General features: G+C 39.0%; 1 protein-coding gene across 3 annotated transcripts in view; it reads right to left on the minus strand.

Annotated features, from left to right (window-relative positions):
• Nucleotides 1-22,913, minus strand: part of LOC136041242 (meiotic recombination protein SPO11-like) — a 62,673-nt gene that overhangs the window by 31,474 nt on the left and 8,286 nt on the right. Inside the window, exon 1 of one of the 3 annotated variants that reach the window (XM_065725845.1) lies at nucleotides 8,038-8,218. The exons of 1 other annotated variant lie outside the window; for it this stretch is intronic. In XM_065725845.1, the coding sequence (XP_065581917.1) occupies nucleotides 8,038-8,192 (155 nt within the window). In that variant the 5' untranslated portion in view covers nucleotides 8,193-8,218. Of the gene's footprint in view, nucleotides 1-7,903; nucleotides 7,924-8,037; nucleotides 8,219-22,913 lie in introns of those variants that run through there. One more of the 3 variants, XM_065725847.1, reaches the window with a different exon arrangement.

The raw sequence follows: 22,913 nt of genomic DNA on the forward strand, positions 1-22,913 counted from the left end.
TGATCTGACACTACTTTTAGAAGTTATGGGCTACTGTATTTTCTTAGTATTAAACAAAACTGTCTCTTAGTAGGTTGCTAGGTACTGTTGCAACCCATATGACTAATATCCTGCACTTTTTGGTCATAAAATGAGTGACTAGCACTCTACTGTTAATACCTTCCCAACTTAAACAGAACATGGCAGGTTCCGTTTTCATTATTGATCACAGTGTCTTCTTGGACCAACACTTTTCAACCTCTATGTCAACAATCTACCCACCCTCCTTTCAAATCTTATTACCCTTTATGCAGATGACTCAAAACTAGTTGGAAAAGCGGCTACTCCCTCTGACCAGCAATCAATTCAAAAAGATTTTGACAGTCTAGGAAGATGGGCTAACATGTGGCTCCTTGCTTTTATTGTTGAAAAATGTCATGTCATCCATTTTGGCAAACACAACAAGCATCATAAGTATTTCCTTCAAGACAACTTCCTTTCTGCTGTTTCCAATGAAAGAGATCTTGGGGTTATTGTTGATCACCAATTAAAGTTTAGCAGCTATGCTAAGTCTGTTTCATCTTCTGTAAATAAATCCCTTGGTATCACAAAAAGAACCATCTCCAGCTGACACCCAAGAGTTTTTATGAAGTTATATAAGGCGCTTGTACAACCACGTCTAGAAGTCAGAATGTCATTTGCAGCCCCTTTGTTCAAAAAAAAATAAGAAGTTGCTTGAGGATGTCCAGCGTCATGCCACTAAGATGGTTACCAGCATGAATAAACTTCCATACAAAGAATGACTATGCCATTTGAAGCTGCCAACACTGACATACCATAGGAAAAGGGGTGATATGATTTTAACCAAAAAAAAAATCCTTTGTAAAAACGCCCTTCCTGGTCTCTTTACACAGCCCTTGCATTCTGGTACTAGAGGACATTCAATGAAGCTCCCCATGCAGCATTCAACGAGTAGACATAGAAGTCATTTCTTCAGCCAAAGAGTCATCAATCTGTGGAATCAATTGTCTGAGGAAACAGTTTCTGCAAATCCAACCAATACATTCAAGTCTCACCTTGATAAGGAATGGCTCTGCCAAAAGTTACTTTACAACTGGGAAGCTGCATAGTCCTCCACAAGAGTGTAGATCAACAACCACAACCTACGCCAAACGAATTTTTTTTCATCACTGGAGCATCATCACAAGGATGGAAAATCCTTATATTGCTCCAAGCTGCAATTTAAGGTAATTATGGGCATTTCTTGCCCATGAACTCCACCCTTACTGCCTGAGTAAATAAATTCTATATTGCCTAATTTTGTATTTCCTACCCCTGGGATATGAGGTTCTGAAACTGCTAATAAGTCCAATTTTAAGCTTCTGAATTTGTCAGTCAATATGATGGTTGTTTTTTAACATTGTAACATTCCAAGTTGCAATTTTCCTATTCTTTAAATCATTGAAATTATTATGACCTCAGAACTAATATATTTTCTCAAGTATGCATGAAAGGCTTAAGCCAGCTTAGAAACCAGAAACAAAGCCTGGAGTGCTCAGGCTTTGTGCTATCCTGGGCCCATCTTGGTCAGAACATATCTTCTGACACTTGGCAATGCTCTTCTGTCAACAAGACTCAAAATCCTGCACATACAATCCCATGCCTGCTACCTTCGACTCATTATATATTCATACCTACAAATATTATGCAACTACAGGGAGGCAATCCATAATGGAGAACTTGGCTTAAAAGAAGTTTTTCAGCCAAAAGATCACACCAAGACAAATGAAACCCAGAAGAATTATCCATTTATCAGTCTAATAAACCTAATAAAAACCTAATAAACCTAACAATTCACAAATCTTTTAAGTTTGCCAATTTTTCAACTTCGTCAATAGTTCATATTTCAAAAGTTGGTACATTTGTTAGAACAAAAATGCAAGACAATTTCCAAAAATTTCACATTCAATACACTCCCCAAATACAATACAGTAATCCCAGCCATTGCATTTGCACCCCAGTGCCCCTAATAGGGTCAAATACAGCCTTGGGTTATTTGCAGATTGTGTAGATTGCCATTTTCTTTTTTTTATTACTCACAAGCATTTTGTTCATATATATCAAATAGAGCTAATTTGAAAAAAAAAGCAAACTGTTGTATATAACCATGGGCTATATCTGGTTTCATTATGCAACAGAACCTAGGATGTAACTGAGTAATTTTAAATTTTCTTAATTAACTTTCTAGCTAAAAGATGAACACACTGCATGATGTCAACATCACATACTCAGCCTCTTACTCACAATTATTTAGGTATGGAAGGATTTGCAGTAATCATACAAATTTTAAAAATAGATGTCAAATTTTAAATGAAAGACTGATCTTGAGAGGTTTTTCAGCAAATAAGATAACTTAGCAATATAAAATATTTAGTTTTTGTAATGCAAAAAGTTGTAAAGTAATATTAAAGGCAATGTTTAAGTGTTTTCTCTTCTTTTTTATTGTGGTTGTTTATATATATATATATATACTAGCTGTTGGGGTGGCGCGTCGCGCCACCCCAACACCTAGTTGGTGGGGGTGCTTCGCGCCCCCCAAGCTCCCTCGCGCGCGTAAGTCCTTACGCGCCATATTAGTTACGCGCCATTGTAGTTGTGTCCCTGTGTCCCACCTGTGAATATATATAGATATATATATATATATGTTTTTAACTAAGTAAAACTTGCGAATATACAACATTCTTGGCTGTCCCATTGTCTGTGCATATAAATAGATTGTCAGGTTTAGCGATTCTTGAACATGCAACATATAATTGTCCATGGGAAAAACAATCCGTATTCAGATCTATACCTCATGATTCTAATGATTGCCCTTGAGCTTTGTTGATGGTGATTGCTAATCGAACATTCCCTGTGTCCCCGTCGTCATTTATATATCCCCTTGTGCCCCCCGGCGTCCCCGTTGTAGTTGTGTCCCTGTGTCCCGGTCGTCATTTATATTCCCTGTGTCCCGGTCGTCATTTGTGTCCTGGTCTGTATATACATTCGTTTTTGAATTGGTATATAATGAAATAAATTTTTGTGTTTTCCCCCTTTTTTTTGTTTTTACCATTTTTTTTAGTTTTTTCTTTTTAGTTTTTTTGTAGTTTTACCATTTTAGTTTTTTTATTTTTAGTTTTGTTTTTCTTATGTCCCTGTGTCCCGGTCGTCATTTATATTCCCTGTGTCCCGGTCTGTATATACATTTGCTTTTGAATTGGTATATGATGAAATAAATTTTTGTATTTTTCCCCTTTTTTCTTTTTAGTTTTTTTTGTAGCTTTTACCTTCTTAGTTTTTTTTAGTTTTGTTTTTCTCCTTTATTTTTCAGTTTTTTCCTTTTTTATTTATTTTTCTTTTTTAGTTTTTTTTTTAGTTTTTTAGCTTTTTTAGTAGTTTTTTTGTAGTTTTTACCTTTTTTTTTAGTTTTTCTTTTTAGTTCTTTTTTTGTAGTGTTTACCTAGCCAAGGTTCGAACCTGCAACCTCTCGGACCTAGAACCTGGAACATAACGCGTTACCTACTCAGCTACTCTGGGCTTGAATACATTCGTTTTTGAATTGGTATACAATGAAATAATTCAGACATCATATGCGGACAGACAGACAGACAGACATAACACACATACAACTTATTTATATATATATATATATATATATATATATGTGTGTGTGTGTGTGTCATCCATGCAAACCTGGAAGGTTGTTAAATTTTAATTGCAAAACCTATAAAGCAATTTATCTTCTAACCCACCTGGGGCTTCTTGAACATAGGATATTCTAAAATTGTTTTTCAGGCTCATTGGGTAGCTAACATGGATAGATATAATTTCATTGTGTATGTATTTTTTGATTTTTTTTAATACGCATGTATTTCAAAAGCTTCACCTATCTCAGGAATATCATAAAGACCTTATGATAGGTGTGTTCCTGGGTCAGGGATTTAAAGTACCAAAACCCATATAAGCAAGCCCTTGACTCTTTAACTCCCAGTCAGGTAGAGTGGCATTTGCCCTTCATGGAAAATAATATATGGATATTATTTTCCATGAAGGGCAAATGCCACTCTACCTGACTGGGAGTTAAAGAGTCAAGGGCTTGCTTATATGGGTTTTGGTACTTTAAATCCCTGACCCAGGAACACACCTATCATAAGGTCTTTATGATATTCCTGAGATAGGTGAAGCTTTTGAAATACATGCGTATTAAAAAAATCAAAAAATACATACACAATGAAATTATATCTATCCATGTTAGCTACCCAATGAGCCTGAAAAACAATTTTAGAATATCCCTATGTTCAAGAAGCCCCAGGTGTGTTAGAAGATAAATTGCTTTATAGGTTTTGCAATTAAAATTTAACAACCTTCCAGGTTTGCATGGATGACACACACACACACACATATATATATATATATATATATATATATATATATATATATATATATATATATATATATATATATATATATATATATATATAAATAAGTTGTATGTGTGTTATATCTGTCTGTCTGTCTGTCCGCATATGATGTCTGAATTATTTCATTGTATACCAATTCAAAAACGAATGTATTCAAGCCCAGAGTAGCTGAGTAGGTAACACGTTATGTTCAAATAACTGCAAAGGTTCAAAGCATTAATTTGTAACTTTTAAACTAATATTTCTGTACCAGCAGATGCATTATTTTGGATTGAAAAATCAAAAAATGATTCACTCCTTAAGCTTATATACACACGAAAGGAATTAATTCAACAGAAATTAAGAATGGATGAAAAAGTTAATGGACTGATGATGCCAAATGATGTATGCCTGTGAGGAGCCTTGGTGGATCACCTCGGAAGATTTGTGGTGTGCTTATTTTTGAGTTTATGATGGCCTACATTTACTAATGACAATGTTGAATGTCTAAGAACCCTTCTTTTTTGTTGATTGTGCTTGATTGTACTGTTTATCCAAGGTGATTGGATGGGTGAGTAGGGCCAAGGCATAATCCAAGCGCTTATCCATTTGAATTACTAAAGTAGGAAGACCTGTAACACATAATACTCCTTGGGAAATGTTTGGGACCATCAGGGGGAGAGGGTGAATTTGCAAATGAATTGATTATTATACTTGGAAGGAAAATAAAAAAAGAATCAACTGCTATATTCACCTTGTCCCTATGTCAGTCATGGAATCAGCAAATTTGTAACAGACAACATAATTTATCTAGGATGACGGCAAATACATCACTTAAGTCTTTTTTTTTTACTCTCTTTCACAATTCAATAACTGCTTCTGGGGGATATTACATTTTGAGCCATTAAAGGGCTCAAAACAGCCCATAATAACAAAATTTTGAACTGTTTTATGAGAAAAAACTTCATTTTGTAGCTGATTCAGCAATGGTAATTACTATTTTCAATGGTATAACAAAATTATGATGACAAGTTGCAGAAATTTTTAAAAAGAGCTAGAAAATCCTCAAAAATGATGTCAGTTTTGCTGTGATGTCAATTTTGAGGGGTTTTAGCTTTTTTTTGTAATTTCTGTAAATTTGTTTTCAAAATAAAAATTTTATTTTAAGACTAAAGATTTAATTACTATTTCTAAACCAGTTACAAATGACAATTTTCTTCTCACTAGACATTTGGGTACTAATCTGTTAGCAAGTACACACTCAAGAACTAGGATCTACAGGTACTGAGTTGAAACAACTGAGATGTTTGGGAGATAGATAGGATATATATATACTTTGGGCTGTCAGAGGGTTAAATATAGTGAGGCTGCATGCAAAATGTAACCTAACCAAAATCCTGTCTAAATATTTATTAAAATATAGCTACAAAGTAGTTTTCCACTTAGCTGAAGCTAATTGCTTTGTACACTTTTCAATTGTGTATTGGCTATGAGATTAAGTGCTGACTTTATTTTTTAAGAATATATATTTTTAAATTTTTGGTTGCTATGGACTTTTGTTTCCTTTTGGGCCTCTATTAAGGGCTCAGAATTTAATTTCCCCAGAAATGATGGTAAAAGTGGTGCAAACAGTATTACTGGCTTTCATATAAAGTGAATATACTACTCAATGCCTTTTTTATGCTCTTTACAAATATAATAATCACTTCTACTGCAAATTCAGATTGAAGCACTTTTTGACCTCTTGACCTCTTAAAAATGACCTATATATGGGGTCATTATAAATCTGTAATAGTATAGAAACAAATTTGGGCTATATATTTGCACATCAGGGGGTGGGGGTAAAGCATAGCATGTAATAAATACATAAACTAACCACTGTTTTTTCTTTTCTTTTTTAATGTGTTTGTGCACATCCAATTTTAATGAGAAGAGAAATCACTAGTGCAACAGCACAAACACATAAAAAAAAATACAGCAATGGTTATTTTATGTATTTAAGACATGCTATGCTTACCCCCACCCCCCTGATGTGCAAATATATAGCCCAAATTTGTTCCTAACTATTACAGATTTGTAATGACCCCATATATAGGTCATTTTTAAGAGGGTCAAAAAGCGCTTAAATCTGAATTTGCAGTAGAAGCAATTATTATATTTGTAAACAGCATTAAAAAAGGCATCAAGTGGTATATTCACTTTATATGAAAGCCAGTAATACGGTTTGCACCAGTTTTACCAAAATGATTAGGTTATTGCATTATGAAAGATAATAAAAAAAAATCAAGTGATGCATTCACCTTCATTCTTGCTAAATTATGTTTCAAGCTATTAATTTAGCATGAAATCTCAAATTTGCTGACCCAGGTAAGATTTTCAGAGTCATATGGGTGCCACTTTAGAGTTGGGGCTCCTATGCAGGATACTTGTTAATAAAATATAGCCTCATAGTGCCATTAGATTACTTTTTTAAGTTCTTTTCAAATATCATGGATGTTTTTAGATAATTTACCCTCCCCACCCTAATTTTCCAGGATATATCCCTAATACAGTCTATATAAAACCTAAAAGAAGACACCAAATCAACAGAATGATTACTTTAGCCTATAATATGCAGCATGTTTCCATTAATAAGATTGTCATGTTTCCTTCTATTATCTTTCACATTTCAAGTCATGGTAAAATTCTAGTTAATTGACTTCTTGCTATCTCAGAAAGGGTTGTGGATAGGAAAATGAAACTTTCAGAGATGAATCTAAAGACTAAAGTATATCCTGGGAAGGCATTTTGAAGCAACTACCTCCACGCCTTCTCCCTCTAGAGGGCCCTGACCTTTGATGACCTTTAAAAATATGTGTGCTATAAAAGTTAAACCTTGCAAAATAGATCTTCTGCTTAATTGAAGTACAACAAAATTGTTTTCAGCTTCATAACTTTGCTCAATTCCATTTTATAAGGTTTTAAAGATATCCAAATACATTTCCTAAATTTTGAAAAAAAAACATTGATATGGCTCAAAGTTCTACTCAAATAACAGGAAATGCATTTTCAGAACTAAAGGCAGATAAAAAGCAACTAGTAACTGAAAATTAAGATAAAATGTTGTTTTGTCAAAATTTCAATAGGTATAGACCTGTCATGTAGGAAAACTTCAGGGCCCTCTAGAGGGAGAAGGAGTGGAGGTGGGTACTTTGAAATACCCTCCAAGGACATAGGCTACTTTAGCCTGTAGAACTATCCCTGAAAGTTTCATTTCCCTGACCAAGACCCTTTCTGAGATAGCGAGAAGTCAATTAAATAGAATTTTACCCAAGTCATTTCAGATAGTATTCTCGATAATAATTTGACTGTAGTTATTAATGTGAAACTGGATTTCTTCAATAGGACTAGCTTTGAATTAGTGCCTTCCAGTTACTTAAAACACTTTATTACGCCTGGCAACGAAATTTTAGATTCATTATTTGTTTTATTAAGCATTCCCTTACACCATGAGGGATTGAACCTAGGGACCTTCATTTTTTTAGGCCAGTAGGCTTACTTAAAACACTTTCGTACATGTTTTTAAATTTCAAACAGTTTGCCAAATATGTCCTCTAATTTTTTATTGTTTTTTTCTCACCTTTTATCAGGAAGCTCAAGTACTGGCCGGACAGAAACGTTTTGAGATACTGATGTTTCTAAACTTATCTGATTTTCAAAAATTATTTTGTTGATACTTTCTTGATTTAATAGTTTTCGTCTTAAACTTTCCAAACTTGCCACTATTTCGTCCATTTCGTGTTTTAACAGATGGCAGGTAAGGCATGAAATTTAAGCCCTATTAAGATTTGGCGTTTTGCAGCCAAAGCGAAAAGCAGCCAAGATGCACTTGAAGCGCAAAATAAATGTTTTCGATGAAAAAGCTATTTCTTAGAATTAAATTAGAACATTGATCACAGTCATTCAATATTGTCATTTTTTATACAAGCCACATGTCTTTAAGACCATAAAATAGCCTATGTTTCGTCAGCAAAAAATATTCCAGCCATTAGAAACCAATTAACATTCATTGGAATCTTGTGTAAACTACATTGGTAGGCCTCTTAACAACTGCCGTCTAAGCTAGAGCAAATAAAACACAATCACTAGTTAATGAGCCTTAAAAGCTTCAGAGATATTCGGGTTCTAAGAATTTAGCAGAGGATTGCAATAATCTTTAGAATCCTTGCTCAATCATTCCTTACAGATCAAAAAGAAAGAGGAAAAGGTAAATTCACCAATTTCTTCAAGTCTCAAGGATAATACAAGCCAGGAAAGAAAATCTAATACGGTGCCAGCGGAAATGCGAACACAATCGAGGATCAGAAGATATAATCAGTTACTCCATGCTCTTCAAAATTTCTAGTATTCCTTTTCCACGACATGTCATTGCCCCACTAAGAGATCTCCATTGAGTTCTACTACTACCACTGCTACTAATAGCTCACTGCAGCACCAAGCCGCCTGAGGCCAACACGGGAATTTAAAAAAAGGGAATAGTTGTGGGAAAAGTCAAAGTCATGGTCAATTGTAGAAAAAAGCTAAGACAGATTGACCAATTAAGTGGACAGCCCAGTCAAAATTAATTTTACCCCTTTGATTGCCGTTGTTACTGTCTCCCATTTATGCTACACCTCTCCGTGCATGCGTGTCCCTTCACAATGCCGAACTAGAGTCGTACCTGTTGGAGGTTCTCCCTGGGGAACACACGCAGGTTGAGCTATCGTTAAATTTGCACAGCAGTCGCTTTATATGCTTTTTTTAATTTATCAAGACGATGGACTTGAGAATACAACAACAACTACTACTACTACTAATTACTCACTGTATCATCAAGCCACCTGAGGCCAACACAGCTACGCAAGCTCCTCCTCCAACCTAATCTATTCAAGACCTCCCTCTTTACACTCTCCCAGGAAGTTCCCATTTCCTTTAAATTATTATTTATGACATCCTCCCAACCCAGACGAGGACGACCAGCTTTCCGTGTAGCCCCAGACGGTTGGCCAAAAAGGACAATCTTCGGCAATTTGTCATCCTTCATCCATAGAACGTGGCCTAGCCATCTCAGCTTTTCTTTCATTAAAGCCCTAGAAAGTGGGATTGAGCCACATTCTTTGTTCAAACTACTGTTTGAAATACGGTCAGTCAGCCGGACGGTCAGAGCAATCCGTAGGTCATTTCTCTGGAAAACACCTAGTAAAGTTTCGTCTGCTTTTCGGAACGCCCATGCTTCACAGCCATATTTGGCCACTGTCATCACTGTAGTTTCCAATATTCTAATCTTGATTTGCAGATTGATCTTTCTATTCTTCCAAACCTTTTTTAACTGTGAAAAAAAAACAACTTTAGCCTTAGCTATCCTACTTTTAACATCTTCACTGCTCCCACTGTCTTCACTTACAATACTACCAAGGTAAGTAAAGCTGCCAACCTGACCAGTCTTTTTCATCTTCACTTATTCCTAGCCTTAGTGACTTGGTCTTCTTAACATTAATTTTCAAGCCTATTCTAGCACCCTGAACTAGCAAAATCTCTAAAAATTCATTCATTTTGCTCACACTTTCACCTAATATGCTTAAATCATCAGTAAATCTAAGTCCAGGAGCGTTTTTCTTCCCCATTTGATTCCGTGGTCTTCAATTGCATTTCATGTGCCCCTTATGACGAAGTCCATCAAAATGATCCATATAAAGGGGGATAAAACACAACCCTGCTTAACTCCTGATTTAATACAAAACCAGTTGCTAACCTCATTTCCTACCTTAACACTTTTCATATAGTACTACCGGTACCAGTCTCCCAGTCCTTCATACTCTTTGGACATTCCTTCAGCAGTGCACTTGCTCAACATGCCGTTATTCCTCTAAAGGGTCTCCAGTAAGCTAGGAAATGAGAAATTGAGGGGAGACATCGTCTCCTTAAGTCACCTTCCATAACAATGCTCCTGAAAAAACCTTAATATTAAGAGTTCTTTTTTCCAGGGAAGGGAAAGGAGAGAGAGAGGGGGATAATGAAGGAAGAAGGTAAATCAAAGAAAAATAATTTTGTATATTACTACTGGTACAAGTTACCAAGTTTCTCACATTCTTTGGACATTCCTATATCAATGCACTTGCTCAACATGTCATTACTCCTCTGAGGGGTCAACAGTGAGTTAGGAAATGAGAAACTGAAGGGGGGCTTCATCTCCCTTAGTCCCTTTCATAACAACGCTCCTGAAAAAAACTTAAATATTAGGAAATGTTAATAGAGAAGAGACAGGAAAGAAATAGAGGGATGGAGAGGGGGAGGAAATGGAAAAGAATACTTTTTATAAACTTCTACTGGTACCAGTTAAGAATTTCATCGTATTCTTTGGACAATCCCATGGCAATGAACTTGCTCAACATGCCATTATTCCTCTGAGATGTCTCCAGTGAGTTAAGAAATGTGAAACTGAAGGGGGGCTTTGTCTCCGTTAGTCCCTTTCATAACAATGCTCCTGAAAAAATTTCAAATATTAGGAAAAGTTTTATAGAGTTGGTACAGGAAAGAAAGAGAGGGGTGGAGAGGGGGAGAACCTGAAAAAGAATGGTTTTCATAAACTGCTACTGGTGCCAGTTGTGAATTCCCTCATAATCTTTGGACATTCCTAGAGCAATGCATTTGCACGACAAGCCACACTTCTCTAACAGGCGAGTTTGGAGTAGACGAAATTGTTCATAAAATGGATAATGGTTTCTTATAATAATGAGCAACCCTTTACGAGGACTATCAATATTTCATTTACTTCGAAATGGTCTTATAGGAGTGTGTTTAGGAATAATTCATAAATCACCGTTGAGTTTTCTTGTTTTTCCCTCCTGTCAGTTTTGGGTCACTTAAGGCCCTGCAAAAATTATCGGGTGGAAATTTCTAAGGAATCATTGAATAAAAACCTCATCTATTCATTGAAAACGATACAAAACTGCTACATTGGTTTTGCATAGAGACCAAAAATATCTTATATGAGTTTTTAAATGAATGTACATTTTGATGGGCATTAAAAAAAAAAACAATTCACCCCGCTAAAACGTGATTCAGCCAAGGCATTATGCATAGGACCGTATTCTGTACATAAGACGATCAGGGCCAGTAGAACTCAAGGCACAGTTTGAGCCAACGAGCTGTGCATACTTTTGACTTAAATTCGTAACAAGTTATATAAGTCTTATATATTTATAACAAGTCTTCTTTTGGTATTTAGCCAGTTAACAACACGTTGAATTAAGCCGGATTAACCGTGTAGTTTCGGAATATATTATAAGTGAAAAATAGCTCTTTTTGTCTGGATATTAAGAAGCTGTTTGGCAAGTTTTTTTTTTATGAATTATTTTAACTAGTGAAAGGAACTGTCTTTTGGCTTGATTATTATTCTGATTTTGACAGTGATTAGGACTGAGTGAAAGGACTACTTTTAGTTGTCTAAAGTAACATAAATAGGCAAGCAGAAGAGTGGCAGTTCCCCTTCGTAAGCGCCGTTGTACCTGCGGGAAGAGTCTCCCTTAAACTGCGGGGATTAGGTGAACGGGGACTGACGCTTCCCTTGTTTATCCCTTGTTATTCCCTTGTTTATGTTGACCTATGGTCTGCCCCGACTATTCTGATTGGACATTAATTATGCTAGTGTTGGCTCTCGACAAGAGAAGTCGCATTTGATTTTTTCCGTGTAGAACCGGTTTGTGATGGGTGACAACCTAGTGCGAAATGCAGTAGGCCCTACTGAACTTTATCTCAAGAGCTATGATAGCAGGTGTCAAAACAAATGTTTTTACAAGGTGAGGACACTAGTTTTTCAGCCGTGAAGCGATTTTAGAAACGAAGGAAATTATCTATCGCAAGTCGAACTTAGGGGAACGGGTAATAAAACATGTGAAGGACGACGACAACTTGCTGGACATTGCGAAGATGTTCGTTCGTTGTGCCAAAGAAAAGAGACAGCTTCCTCAGTTCGTTATTTTTGAGCCCCAAGAAGTTCCCACCTGCGATGAAGAGATTACTGCTTGTGTAGTGTCCACCGTCAACGAGATGAATCGCAAGTTCAAGGCCTGCTTGACCGTTTGAACCAGAAACCATTACCATGGCCTGGAGGCAACCCTGTTGCTGCTCAAGCTAATGAGTCTACCCCTTATCCTCCGTCTTATTCAGTAGTCTTGAAAAACCCTCCTCCTACCGTTGTTACCACAGAAGAAAGGGAAAACTTCCTGTCGAATATTTGTGATGATGCTTTGAATGATGACGATTTTGAACTCCGTCGAGGGAAGTACGAATGGCACCTCGTAACTAAGAACAAATCTAAAGCAGTGGTACTAGCAATATCTATTAATGAAAAATCGCCTGAAACACTGGCAAGTGTTAAAACTCCCACCTTCATCGGTATGATCAAGTTTGTCCCAGCTTATATTAATGGTGACACGCTTAATAGAATTATACCGAATTGTGAAAAAGCTGATCAATGTGGCAAAACCAGATCCTTCAAATTACACTTCTCATCCCGCCAGCATCTGAACCACGCCATGAAAAACCCTCCTAAAATTGACTTGGGGCGTTACCCCATCGAGGAATTTATCTTTTTTCCAAAGCGCCGTTTTAACTGCCAAAATGCTGGTCGTATTTCTGCTATCTGTTCTAGCCAGCAAATTTGCTCTCGATGCGGAGAAGGAGGTAACGGCTCTAGCCCCGACCAGTCCTGTTGAAACCCTATAGCATGCGCCCTCTGCAAATCAAAACGCCACGTTTGCCATTCCTTCAAGTGCCCCACAATAATCAAAATCGTCAGTGAGCTGAAGCGGCCCATTGTCTAATAGCCCAGCCTGTGTCAAAATGTGACATTATGTTTATACAAGAACATATGCTCTCTCCTCAAAATATTTCTCTCCTAAATCTCACACGAATTTACTCTTTACTTCAATTCCTCAAAAATTTGGTCTTTTGGACGCCCCTCCGGTGGCTTGGCGATTATTTGCCACCCGTATCTTGAAAGTAAGGTGTTATTTACGCAGAATCACTTCTTGGCTATATCTTCCGGCAGTATCACATTCTTCAACGTATATCTTCCTACAAACTACCGTGATGATAGATCGGAGTGAAAGTTTATGAACGCAGTTCGCGAACTAGCGAAGTGCCTGAAGCCTGTGACCCAGAAAGATTTACAATACGTAGTCATGGGGAACTTCAACTGCAACCTGCTTGACAGCACGTGTGTCCGTAGTCAGCTTCTAAACGGCGTCTTTGATGACAAACTTATAATCCTCCCAAAAGACAGTGATTACTTATTCGTTCACAACTCTGGGTCGGTTTCAAATATTGAACACACGGCCTGCTCTAAGATTATTAACGGAAGTGTAACTGTTCTAAAAGACGCTGTCTTCGCTGATGACTTTCCCCTACTAGCATTTCTAAGCACAAAACCAGCTCCACGTCAACCCAATAAAGAAAATTGGAAAGTACTAAGTGAATGGGATAAAATTAATGCTACTTTGTATCATCAGGTTCTGAACTCACTTCTTGTAAAGATACGAATCCCCTTCCATTTACTCCAAGTGAATTCGAATTTTGATCCCGCAGATGCAAGAGTACTCATCAATATATTCTGTGGCGAGATTACTCACTCGCTCCTCTTAGCTGAAGAAAAAGCAATTCCTACTAGAAAGGTTAGTATGAAAACAGAAACTCCCAAATTCTCACAAAATCCGGCTCTAGTTACGTGTTGTGACGACGCTAAGTTTTGGTTTAAAATCTGGCAAGATTGTGATAGGCCCGAATCCGGTCCTGTTAACTCTGTCCGCTTAAGAACGAAACGAAAATTTGACAAGCAACTGAAAGCTCATCGTACCAAATTAAAGGAAGAATACTCCTCCAGAATCGTAAGTGACCCAAAACTAATCTGGAGAGCCCGGTTGAGCGAACCGGCCGCCGGAAAACCCCATGATTTGATTAGTGAAAAAGATTGGGAATCATACTTTTCCAACGAATTCAGTGCCCCCGCCCCAAATACGTCTAATCCCTTCGCAAACTGGCTAGAATCGGTATTATCCAACTACTGTGTTCCTGATTTTGTCGTTACTTACGGAAGCGTACATGAAGATATTTTAAAGCTGAAGAAGAAACAATTCATGGTGTAGACAAACTGTGCGCGCTACATTTGCTACAAGGTAAAACTATGCTTATAGAGTATCTGACTCTGCTGTTCCAGACGCCCTGTTCCTTTTTGTGTCGGTTTCCTTTCGCCCATCCTTAAAAAAGGGTAACCAACAGATCAATGCTCTTCGTACAGGCCAATCACTGTTGCTCCATTTCTCTGTAAAGTTCTAGAGCTCTTAGTCAAAAAAGAAATTCAATATTCGTGCCTAATGCCTGACCACCAGTGCGGTTTCCGACCGAAATAGGTTGTGCTCACGCTCTCTTCAGTCTTGTCGCTATTGTAGCAGATTCTCACGAATCTGGTAACCTTATAGTGATCGGTACTTTTGATGTGAGCCGAGCGTTTGATTCGTCGATTCACGCTCAGGCCCTTTTAGCCGCTTACCAGCAACGTGCGAATCTCCGTGTCACTAGCGTACTGGACGATGTGTATTGCCGTTTAAAAGCGCGCCTAAAGATAAGTAACCGCATCACATCAGTGGTTGTTCAAGTAAAGAAAGGTGTCCACCAGGGCTCATTATTATCCCCAAGTTTGTACAATAACCAGCAACGTGTGAATCTCCATGTCACTAGCTTACTGTACGATGTGTATTGCCGTTTAAAAGCGCGTATAAATATAAGTAACCGCATCACATCAGTGGTTGTTCCAGTAAAGAAAGGTGTCCACCAGGGCTCATTATTATTCCCAAGTTTGTACAATAGCAACGTTTTAAATGCCCAGGCATGTGTCAAGGTTTCATGTATCTTCAAGAATATAAATGTGTCGCTACTTACATACGTGGATGATCTATTAAATCTAAGTCGGTCTGTCAGGGGTCTGCGATCAAATTTCTCGATCCTACGTGATGAATACCGAAAATCGGCCTCCCTTTCAATACTTCTAAATCTGTAGTTCTTTTTTTCAACGATAGTTCTTCTCAGCCTGAACACCTCTTGCTGCGTAGTGAGTCAATTACCGTTTCATCTCACGTCGTGTGTCTGGGTCTGCCCATACGCCATAACCTTAACGAAACTCGTCTACTGCTCGTCAAACACACCGTGAAAAAACTCCGCACCGCGTATGGCTCTATCGTCGCCAGCAGACTCCTCTTATGCCGAAAGTATCTCGAGAATATGTATAACGGTGTCGCACTGCCGCACATTCTATATATCGTGCCATTTTGAAATTTATTATTTGACACCCAAAAACGCAAGCTCCGGTTCCTTTATTTTAGGCTCGCGAAGTTCCTGCTGTGATGCCCCTTTTGGACGAGAAATACTTATATGATAGATAAACACAGTATTGCATACCCCAGTATTGCGGCAAACCGGTTGATTTCTAATTTCCAGGCAAAATGGAACCACCCCTGGATTTAACATTTCCATAGTTCTTGATTGTGTATTTTTCCATGTAGTTTTGAATTTCTCTCCGTTTTTCTTCCCTTTTTTTCTTTATTTTTTTTTCCCTTGTACTCCGTTTTGTTCCATGTGAAAAATTCGGGTAATGAATATTTTATTATTATTTATAATTATGTTCATCATAAAAGGTAGTTGAAGCCAAAGGAACTAAAGGCAGAGCTTGAGGAACGGAGTTGCACATATTCTGACTGAAAACAAGTAATAATGGTAAAGGCCTCACCTTAGACCTTAGATCCCCCTGTGCCGCCAGAGGCACCGAGGGCATGCACGAAGAGCCGCCAGTCATCCCGCATGTGCGCCACTGCCCAAACATCTTCCCACTGGGGCTGGATCGTCATGTGGATGTTCGACAAATCCCGTTGGTAGGTGCGACGCAGCGTGTTCTTGGGTCGACCTCTCCTAAGAGTTCCCTGGGGTTGCCACTCTAGGATCTGCCTAGGGATCCTGTCCTCCTTCATACGGATCACGTGCTCAAGGTATTGCCATCTACGTTGCCGGATGACGTCTGTGACCCTGGGCTGGCCTGAGATAGAGCGGACTATCTGGTTTGTGACGTGTTCCCTCCCGTCGATGTTCAGGATCCTCCGAAGGCAGTTGTTTTCGAAGGCTAGGATCCGTCTTTCTTGTTGCTGATTCAACTTCCAGCACTCACTGCTGTAGAGAAGTGGAGAAAGGACGTTGCTGTTAAATAGCCTCAATTTCAGCTTCAGGGAATACTTTTTCGATCGCCATACTGGCTTTAGTCGGTTAAAAGCTCCACTGGCTTGCCCAATCCTCTGCTGCACCTCTCGCTCACTTGATCCTGAATTCTCAACAGTATTGCCGAGGTACCTGAACTCCACAACCTGCTCGATGGTTGAATCTCCACATTTCATGTCCAGAGGGGAATCGTTGTTGCCATACTCTTTGTCTTCTCTGTGTTGATCTTGAGTCCAAGTCGGCTAGCATTTTCACGGATAGTATTAAGAAGATCCTGGAGTTTGGCCTTGTTCCTCTCCATCAAGGCAATATCGTCAGCAAAATTCAGGTCGGCTAGCTTTTTGGCTTCTCCGATTTGGATGCCAAATCCTGTCACGAAGTACGTAATCAATAACGAGGACAAAGAGTAACGGAGAAAGGACACAACCCTGTTTTACGCCGGACATGATACAGAAATATCTGGTGTTCCCATCTTGGGTCCGAACACAGCATTCTGTTTTTTCATACAATGCAACAATTAGGGACACTATTTTTTCGGGGATTCCAGAGTACCGCAGGATTTTTCAAAGCGAGTCTCGGTCGATGGAGTTGAACGCTTTTTCGAAGTCCACGAAAATCAGGTACATTTTGTGTCTCCATTCATTGGACTCCTCGATCATCACTCGTAGCACATAGATGTGGTCAGTGCAGGAACGGGACGGCCGGAAGCCATGTTGTTCGTCACGCAAGTGACTATCGAGGGCTGTCTGAATGCGCCGGAGAATAATCCGTGCGAAGAGTTTACCCGGAGTCGAAATGAGACTAATGCCCCTCCAGTTGTCACATTTTGTTGCATCACCTTTCTTAAAAAGTTTGATGAGCGTACTTTTTGTCAACTCATCAGGTACTTTCTCAGACTTCCAAATGCTAGCAAAGAGTGTCTGCCACACAGTCATACAGACAATAAGTGATGCTTTTATCATCTCAGCTGATATCCTGTCTGTACCTGCAGCTTTACCATTTTTCAGCTTGCAGGCTGCTTGACTGATTTCTACATCAGACGGTTCTTCGATGCTGATTTGGAGGTTCAAACAGGGGGTTACGGGGATGTCAGGCGGATCCAGAGGGCGGGGTCTGTTCAGAATCTTTTCGAAATGCAAGGCCCAGACTTCGGCGATTTCCGATGGGTCTATGACAGTTTTGCCACTAGCATCCTTGACTGGTCCGTTTACGTTTCGGCTTTTCCCCACGATTTCGTTAGTAATCTTGTATACGGCTCTGGAGTCACCTCGTTTTGCCCCTTCCTCCGCCATTGCAGCTTTTTCCTCCAGAAGGTTGCGCTTGTCCCCCCTTGCACTTCTTTTGACTAGTTTATCCAGATCTCTGTACATTTGATTCTTTAGGACTGTGTCGTTGTATTCACCACCATTAAGAAGCTGCTGCTTTAGGTTGCGTCGGTCATCAATCAGGTTCCATGTCCTCTCGGATAGCCATTGGTCTTTGGGCCTCTTGACATACCCAACCGTAGCAGCAGCCGTTTGGCTGTAAACCTGGTCGACTCCAGACTGGCGTCATTGTCATCATCTGGGGCGTGGGCTTCGAACTTGTTAGAGAGTGTAAGGGCAAACACATTTCGTATTGCCGGAGTGGAAAGCTTTGCGGATTCGAAGGCGGGGTTTGCCCTGGGACTGCTCTTCGGTGCAGCCTTTAACTTCAATGATATCCTTGCTATCATTAGGGCGTGATCGGATGCCACGTCAGCTCCTCTGAAGGCTCTCACATCTTGTAGACTAGACTTCCATTTTCTATTTATCAGAAGGTGGTCGATTTGGTAATGCGTTCTCCCGTCTGGGGAGTTCCAGGAATATTTGTGAATTGTTGTGTGTGCAAACATAGTACCCCCAATTATTAGGTCCTTTGTCAGTGCAAAATCCACTAGTAGCGTTCCATTCTCGTTTATTTCGCCAAGTCCTTCACTTTCCAGGACCTCAGGGCAGTAAGACTTACCATTTCCCACTTTGGCGTTGAAGTCACCGGCGAAGCAGATTAAGTCATGACTGGGAATGTCTTTTGCCACAGCTTGAAGGGTGTTGTAAAAGCTGTCCTTCGTCACGTCGTCTGCGTCGTTAGTTGGTGCATAGCTCCTTACTAGGGTTAGTTTTGCATTGTTACCAGCGAATCGGGCTGTGATGATCCTTTCGTTAATGGGGGTCCATTTCGTCAGCGCTTTTGAGGCTGGTTTGGAGAGCATTATGGCTACACCCGCTTCTTTATTTTTCTCGAGGCCACTGTGCAGGATAGTATACCCCATATCCAGGTTTCGTCTTCCTGCTCCAGTCCAACGGACCTCAGAGAGGGCTAGAATATCCAAGCTATAATTATCCATTTCTTTCAGAACCTGTTCAGTTTTTGATAGTTGGGCCATGGTTCTTACATTCCAGAAACCGAGTTTAATAGGGCAATTGGGTTTCAAGAAGCGTGTCCGAGGACGGTCCAAGGTCGTCGTCATGGGGGTGTCCAGGGATGGTCCATGGTCGGTATCACGTTGGGCAATCATATCACACAAATTGGGAAAAAAAACTTTGGCTCACTTTAGATGTTTCTGTAGCATAACTTTTTTCTAGGGGCAGGCTGCTAGGCCACCGCCAAGCCCTCCTCCTTTATCCAGGCTTGGGACTGGCTGTAACTTCTTACAGGTTAGGATACGGCCTTCTTAGGCCGTATCCTATAAATAAGATGACTGAGGCCGAAGCATGTTGTTTTGATGAACCGAAGGCAGAATTTGAGGCAAGGATTTTTGCACATTTTTGACTGAAAATTTGCGCCGTATTATGTACATAAGATGATTAGGGCTAGAGGAACTGAAGACAGAGTTTGAGGCATGGATTTGCACATATTTTCGACAGGAAATTTACAGCCAACTATACACATGGCCGTATCTTGTAAATAAAATTATTGGTATCAGATGAACTGAAGGGAGAGTTTGAGGCACGGAGTTGTGCAAATTTTTTACTGCAAATTTATGCACAGGGTTCAGAGTTTTTTATTAGTCACCAATAAATACAGATTAGAAATGCAATGCTCATATTCCCCCTCGGAAGGCTCCATAGCCAGGGATACTAGGGGGGATACAAAAAAAATATAATATAAGCAACAACCGACAAAGGAGAACAATAGCCAAACAACATATAAGATTAAAAAGAGACCATACCTGAGGCCTGGGAGTTAAAGCACAGAGAAGACCATCATAAACCATGAAAAAAACACACAGGGGACATCAAATCCATAGAGGAAAAGGAAAAACTAAATAAAATACATAAAAAAATGCTTATCAGTTTGATTATTAACTAAATGGTTCTTAAGAATCCTTTTAGAAGTCCCAAACGAGTGCCATCTTTGTACTGAAGAAGGTAGGGAATTCAAAACCTGTTAGCAAGCAATGAGGGGATTGAGCTCTGACAATATAGTAGAGGTAGGACGAATGCAGATATCATGTGAAGCAGAATTATATGGAACTGTATTAGAAATAAACACTGGAGTATTTTGAAAAAAATTGCAAGATTACCATGCAGCTGATGAAAGACAATAGAAGCATAAGAAAGAATGTAAATAGACTGTAGGTCTAAGCGTGGTTTTGATGAGGAATAGCTGGTGTCCGTAATCAGACGCCGTGATTTATTATGTATGACAGAAAGTGACCGCAGTGTAAAAGGAAAAGTAGACATCCATACAATGGGGCAATATGAAACATATGCCTGGACAAGACAGAAAAAAAGAAGCCTCAGAACAGATTTAAGAAATATGTGTCCAAGTTTTCGAATGATACCCTAACTCTGCAAGACCTTAACCTTAATCAAGACTATATGGTGTCTAAACAAAAGGTTTCCATCAAGCAGGATACCAAGAAACAGGACCATGGTCTATACAAGGAGCCTGTGATGCCTAAAGGTGTGTAAGCTGAAGAAAAGTTATGCCAATTCGATACAAAATAATAAAATGTTAGTTGTCAAGATTCAAGCCAAGTAATTCACATCAAACCAGGGATTTACTCTTTCGAATATTGCCACAAGGTTAGACCTGATATCCCATTCTGTCTTCTCAAAGGTTCCAAGAGTGGTGTCATCAGCAAAACCAACGAGAAAATCTTCATTAGAAGTAGTATTGGAACGCGAAGGAACATCAGGATGACACAGATTGCAGCAAGCTGGAGGCCTGGTGTCTTTGACCGCCGAAATCATATCATCAACACAAATCAGAAATAAAACGGGGCCAAGAACAGATCTCTGAGGGACACCACAATCTACCTCAGAAGGGGTCCAGAAAAGTGTATAAATTGAAATAAGAAACCAGAAAGATACGATCCAAACCAAGAGAAAGCTTTTGATGTTATACCAATATGTTATAGTTTCCAAAGGAGAATCCGATGGGTCAAAGAATCAAAAGCTTAACGAATATCAAAAATAAAGCTGCTGGGGTAAGACCAGAATCTATTGCCGAATAAATAAAATTTGAGAGAGTTGCGCAAGCATGCTCTGTAGAGTGATCGCTCGGAATTCAAGCTGGAAATCCTGCCAAAATTCTTTTGCATCCAGAAAACTAAAGAAGCCAGGATAGAATAGCCTTCTCAAAATTTTGCTGAAAATAGATAGGTGAGAAATTGACTTGTAATTAGCGGGATTACTCCAAGAACCACTTTTATGCAGCACTAAAACCTTAGCTCACTTGAGAGACTCAGAGGGAAAATTCCTATCTCAAAAGAAAGACTGACAAGCTTAGCCAATGGTGACAGAATAAATAGGAGAATGGTACGGATAAGCCTTGTAGAAATTCTGTCGGGTCCAGAAGACCATAATCCTTGAAGAGTACATACGATACGAGCCAGCTCAGAGTTCAAGACCATTGACTTTAAACAACAGGGTCCAAGATAGGATCTGAAATTGCGACGAGAAGTTGCAAAGCTTGTGGAGGAAGCAGTCGTCTTCCCTATATTAGCAAAATAAGAGGTAAGCTCATGCTTAACATCCTCTTCTCCTTGGACAGTTTTGCCATCGACTATCAACGTTACTGGAACTCAAGACAGAGGCGGAGTAGGTCTAAGAACCGAATTAATTATGTATTATGTCTTCCTAACATCCTTTCCACACTAAGAAAATTTCCTACGATAATGCTGAAACTTGGAATTCCGACACAGAGAATTAAATATGCTCACATAGGCCTTGAACCGTTGATGATGAGCTGGAGATGATGAGGCCTGGTAAATTCCATAAGTAATTTTTCCTTTTCCAGCTTTTCTGGAGACCTGGATTTATCCGCGGATTCAGTGTTGCTATCCTTTTTGCAGTATGAGGCTCTGGATTCTGATTACAATACGCTACATTTGATCAAGACTCATATATTGCGAAATAGCGGGAAAATGATCAGAAATATCATTAGCCAGCACTGAATTATCTAAGATATGTAATGACAAAAAAAATATAAGACACGCATGCGACTTTCAACTCGGGCTGGTATACAAACTGAAGTTCCCGAAGAGAGAATAATCTACTAAAAATATATAGCTTAAGCTGAATATTGATCCAGCAGGTTGAGGTTAAAATCCCAAGACCACATACTTTGCATAGGATGATTTGGGCCAGAGGAACTGAAGACAGAGTTGAGGTAAGGATTCATGCGAATTTTTTACTTCAAATTTACAAGAGGTTGTGTCCAAGCCTGTGTTCTGTACATAAGATGATTGGGGCCAAAGGAACGTGGGGCAGAGTTTTTGATACTTAGTTGTGCGAATTTTTGACTACAAATTTACAAGGAATTATACAAAAGACCGTACAATTCGCATAAGATGATTGGGATCAGAGGAATCGAAGGCAGAGTTTGAGTTTTGAGTAAAATGGAAATTTACAGCCCCTTCTGCTACAAAACATGTGATTATGAAGTTCCATCCAACGTTTATCCAGATTTATCTTATGGGGAAAGAGTGGCTAAAGTCGTCAAAATGCCAAAAAACAGACAAATTATCTAACAATGAGACTATATAAAAAATATGATAAACTTGTCACAACCGTGTTTTTTTTTGGGGGGGGGGCTGGGCACCCCATCCCTATGTGCATGGCTGTGCACAGTCTAATAGCGGATAAAAATGCATTTGTAACCAAAAAAGAAAAATCATAAAATAATCAATAAACTGATCATGGTATTAAACCCTTTTAGCTTGCCCTGGCGTATTTTGTTTAGTTGCGT

Source organism: Artemia franciscana, unplaced genomic scaffold (assembly GCF_032884065.1).
Source record: "Artemia franciscana unplaced genomic scaffold, ASM3288406v1 PGA_scaffold_1180, whole genome shotgun sequence".
Classification (NCBI taxonomy): Eukaryota; Metazoa; Arthropoda; class Branchiopoda; order Anostraca; family Artemiidae; genus Artemia; species Artemia franciscana.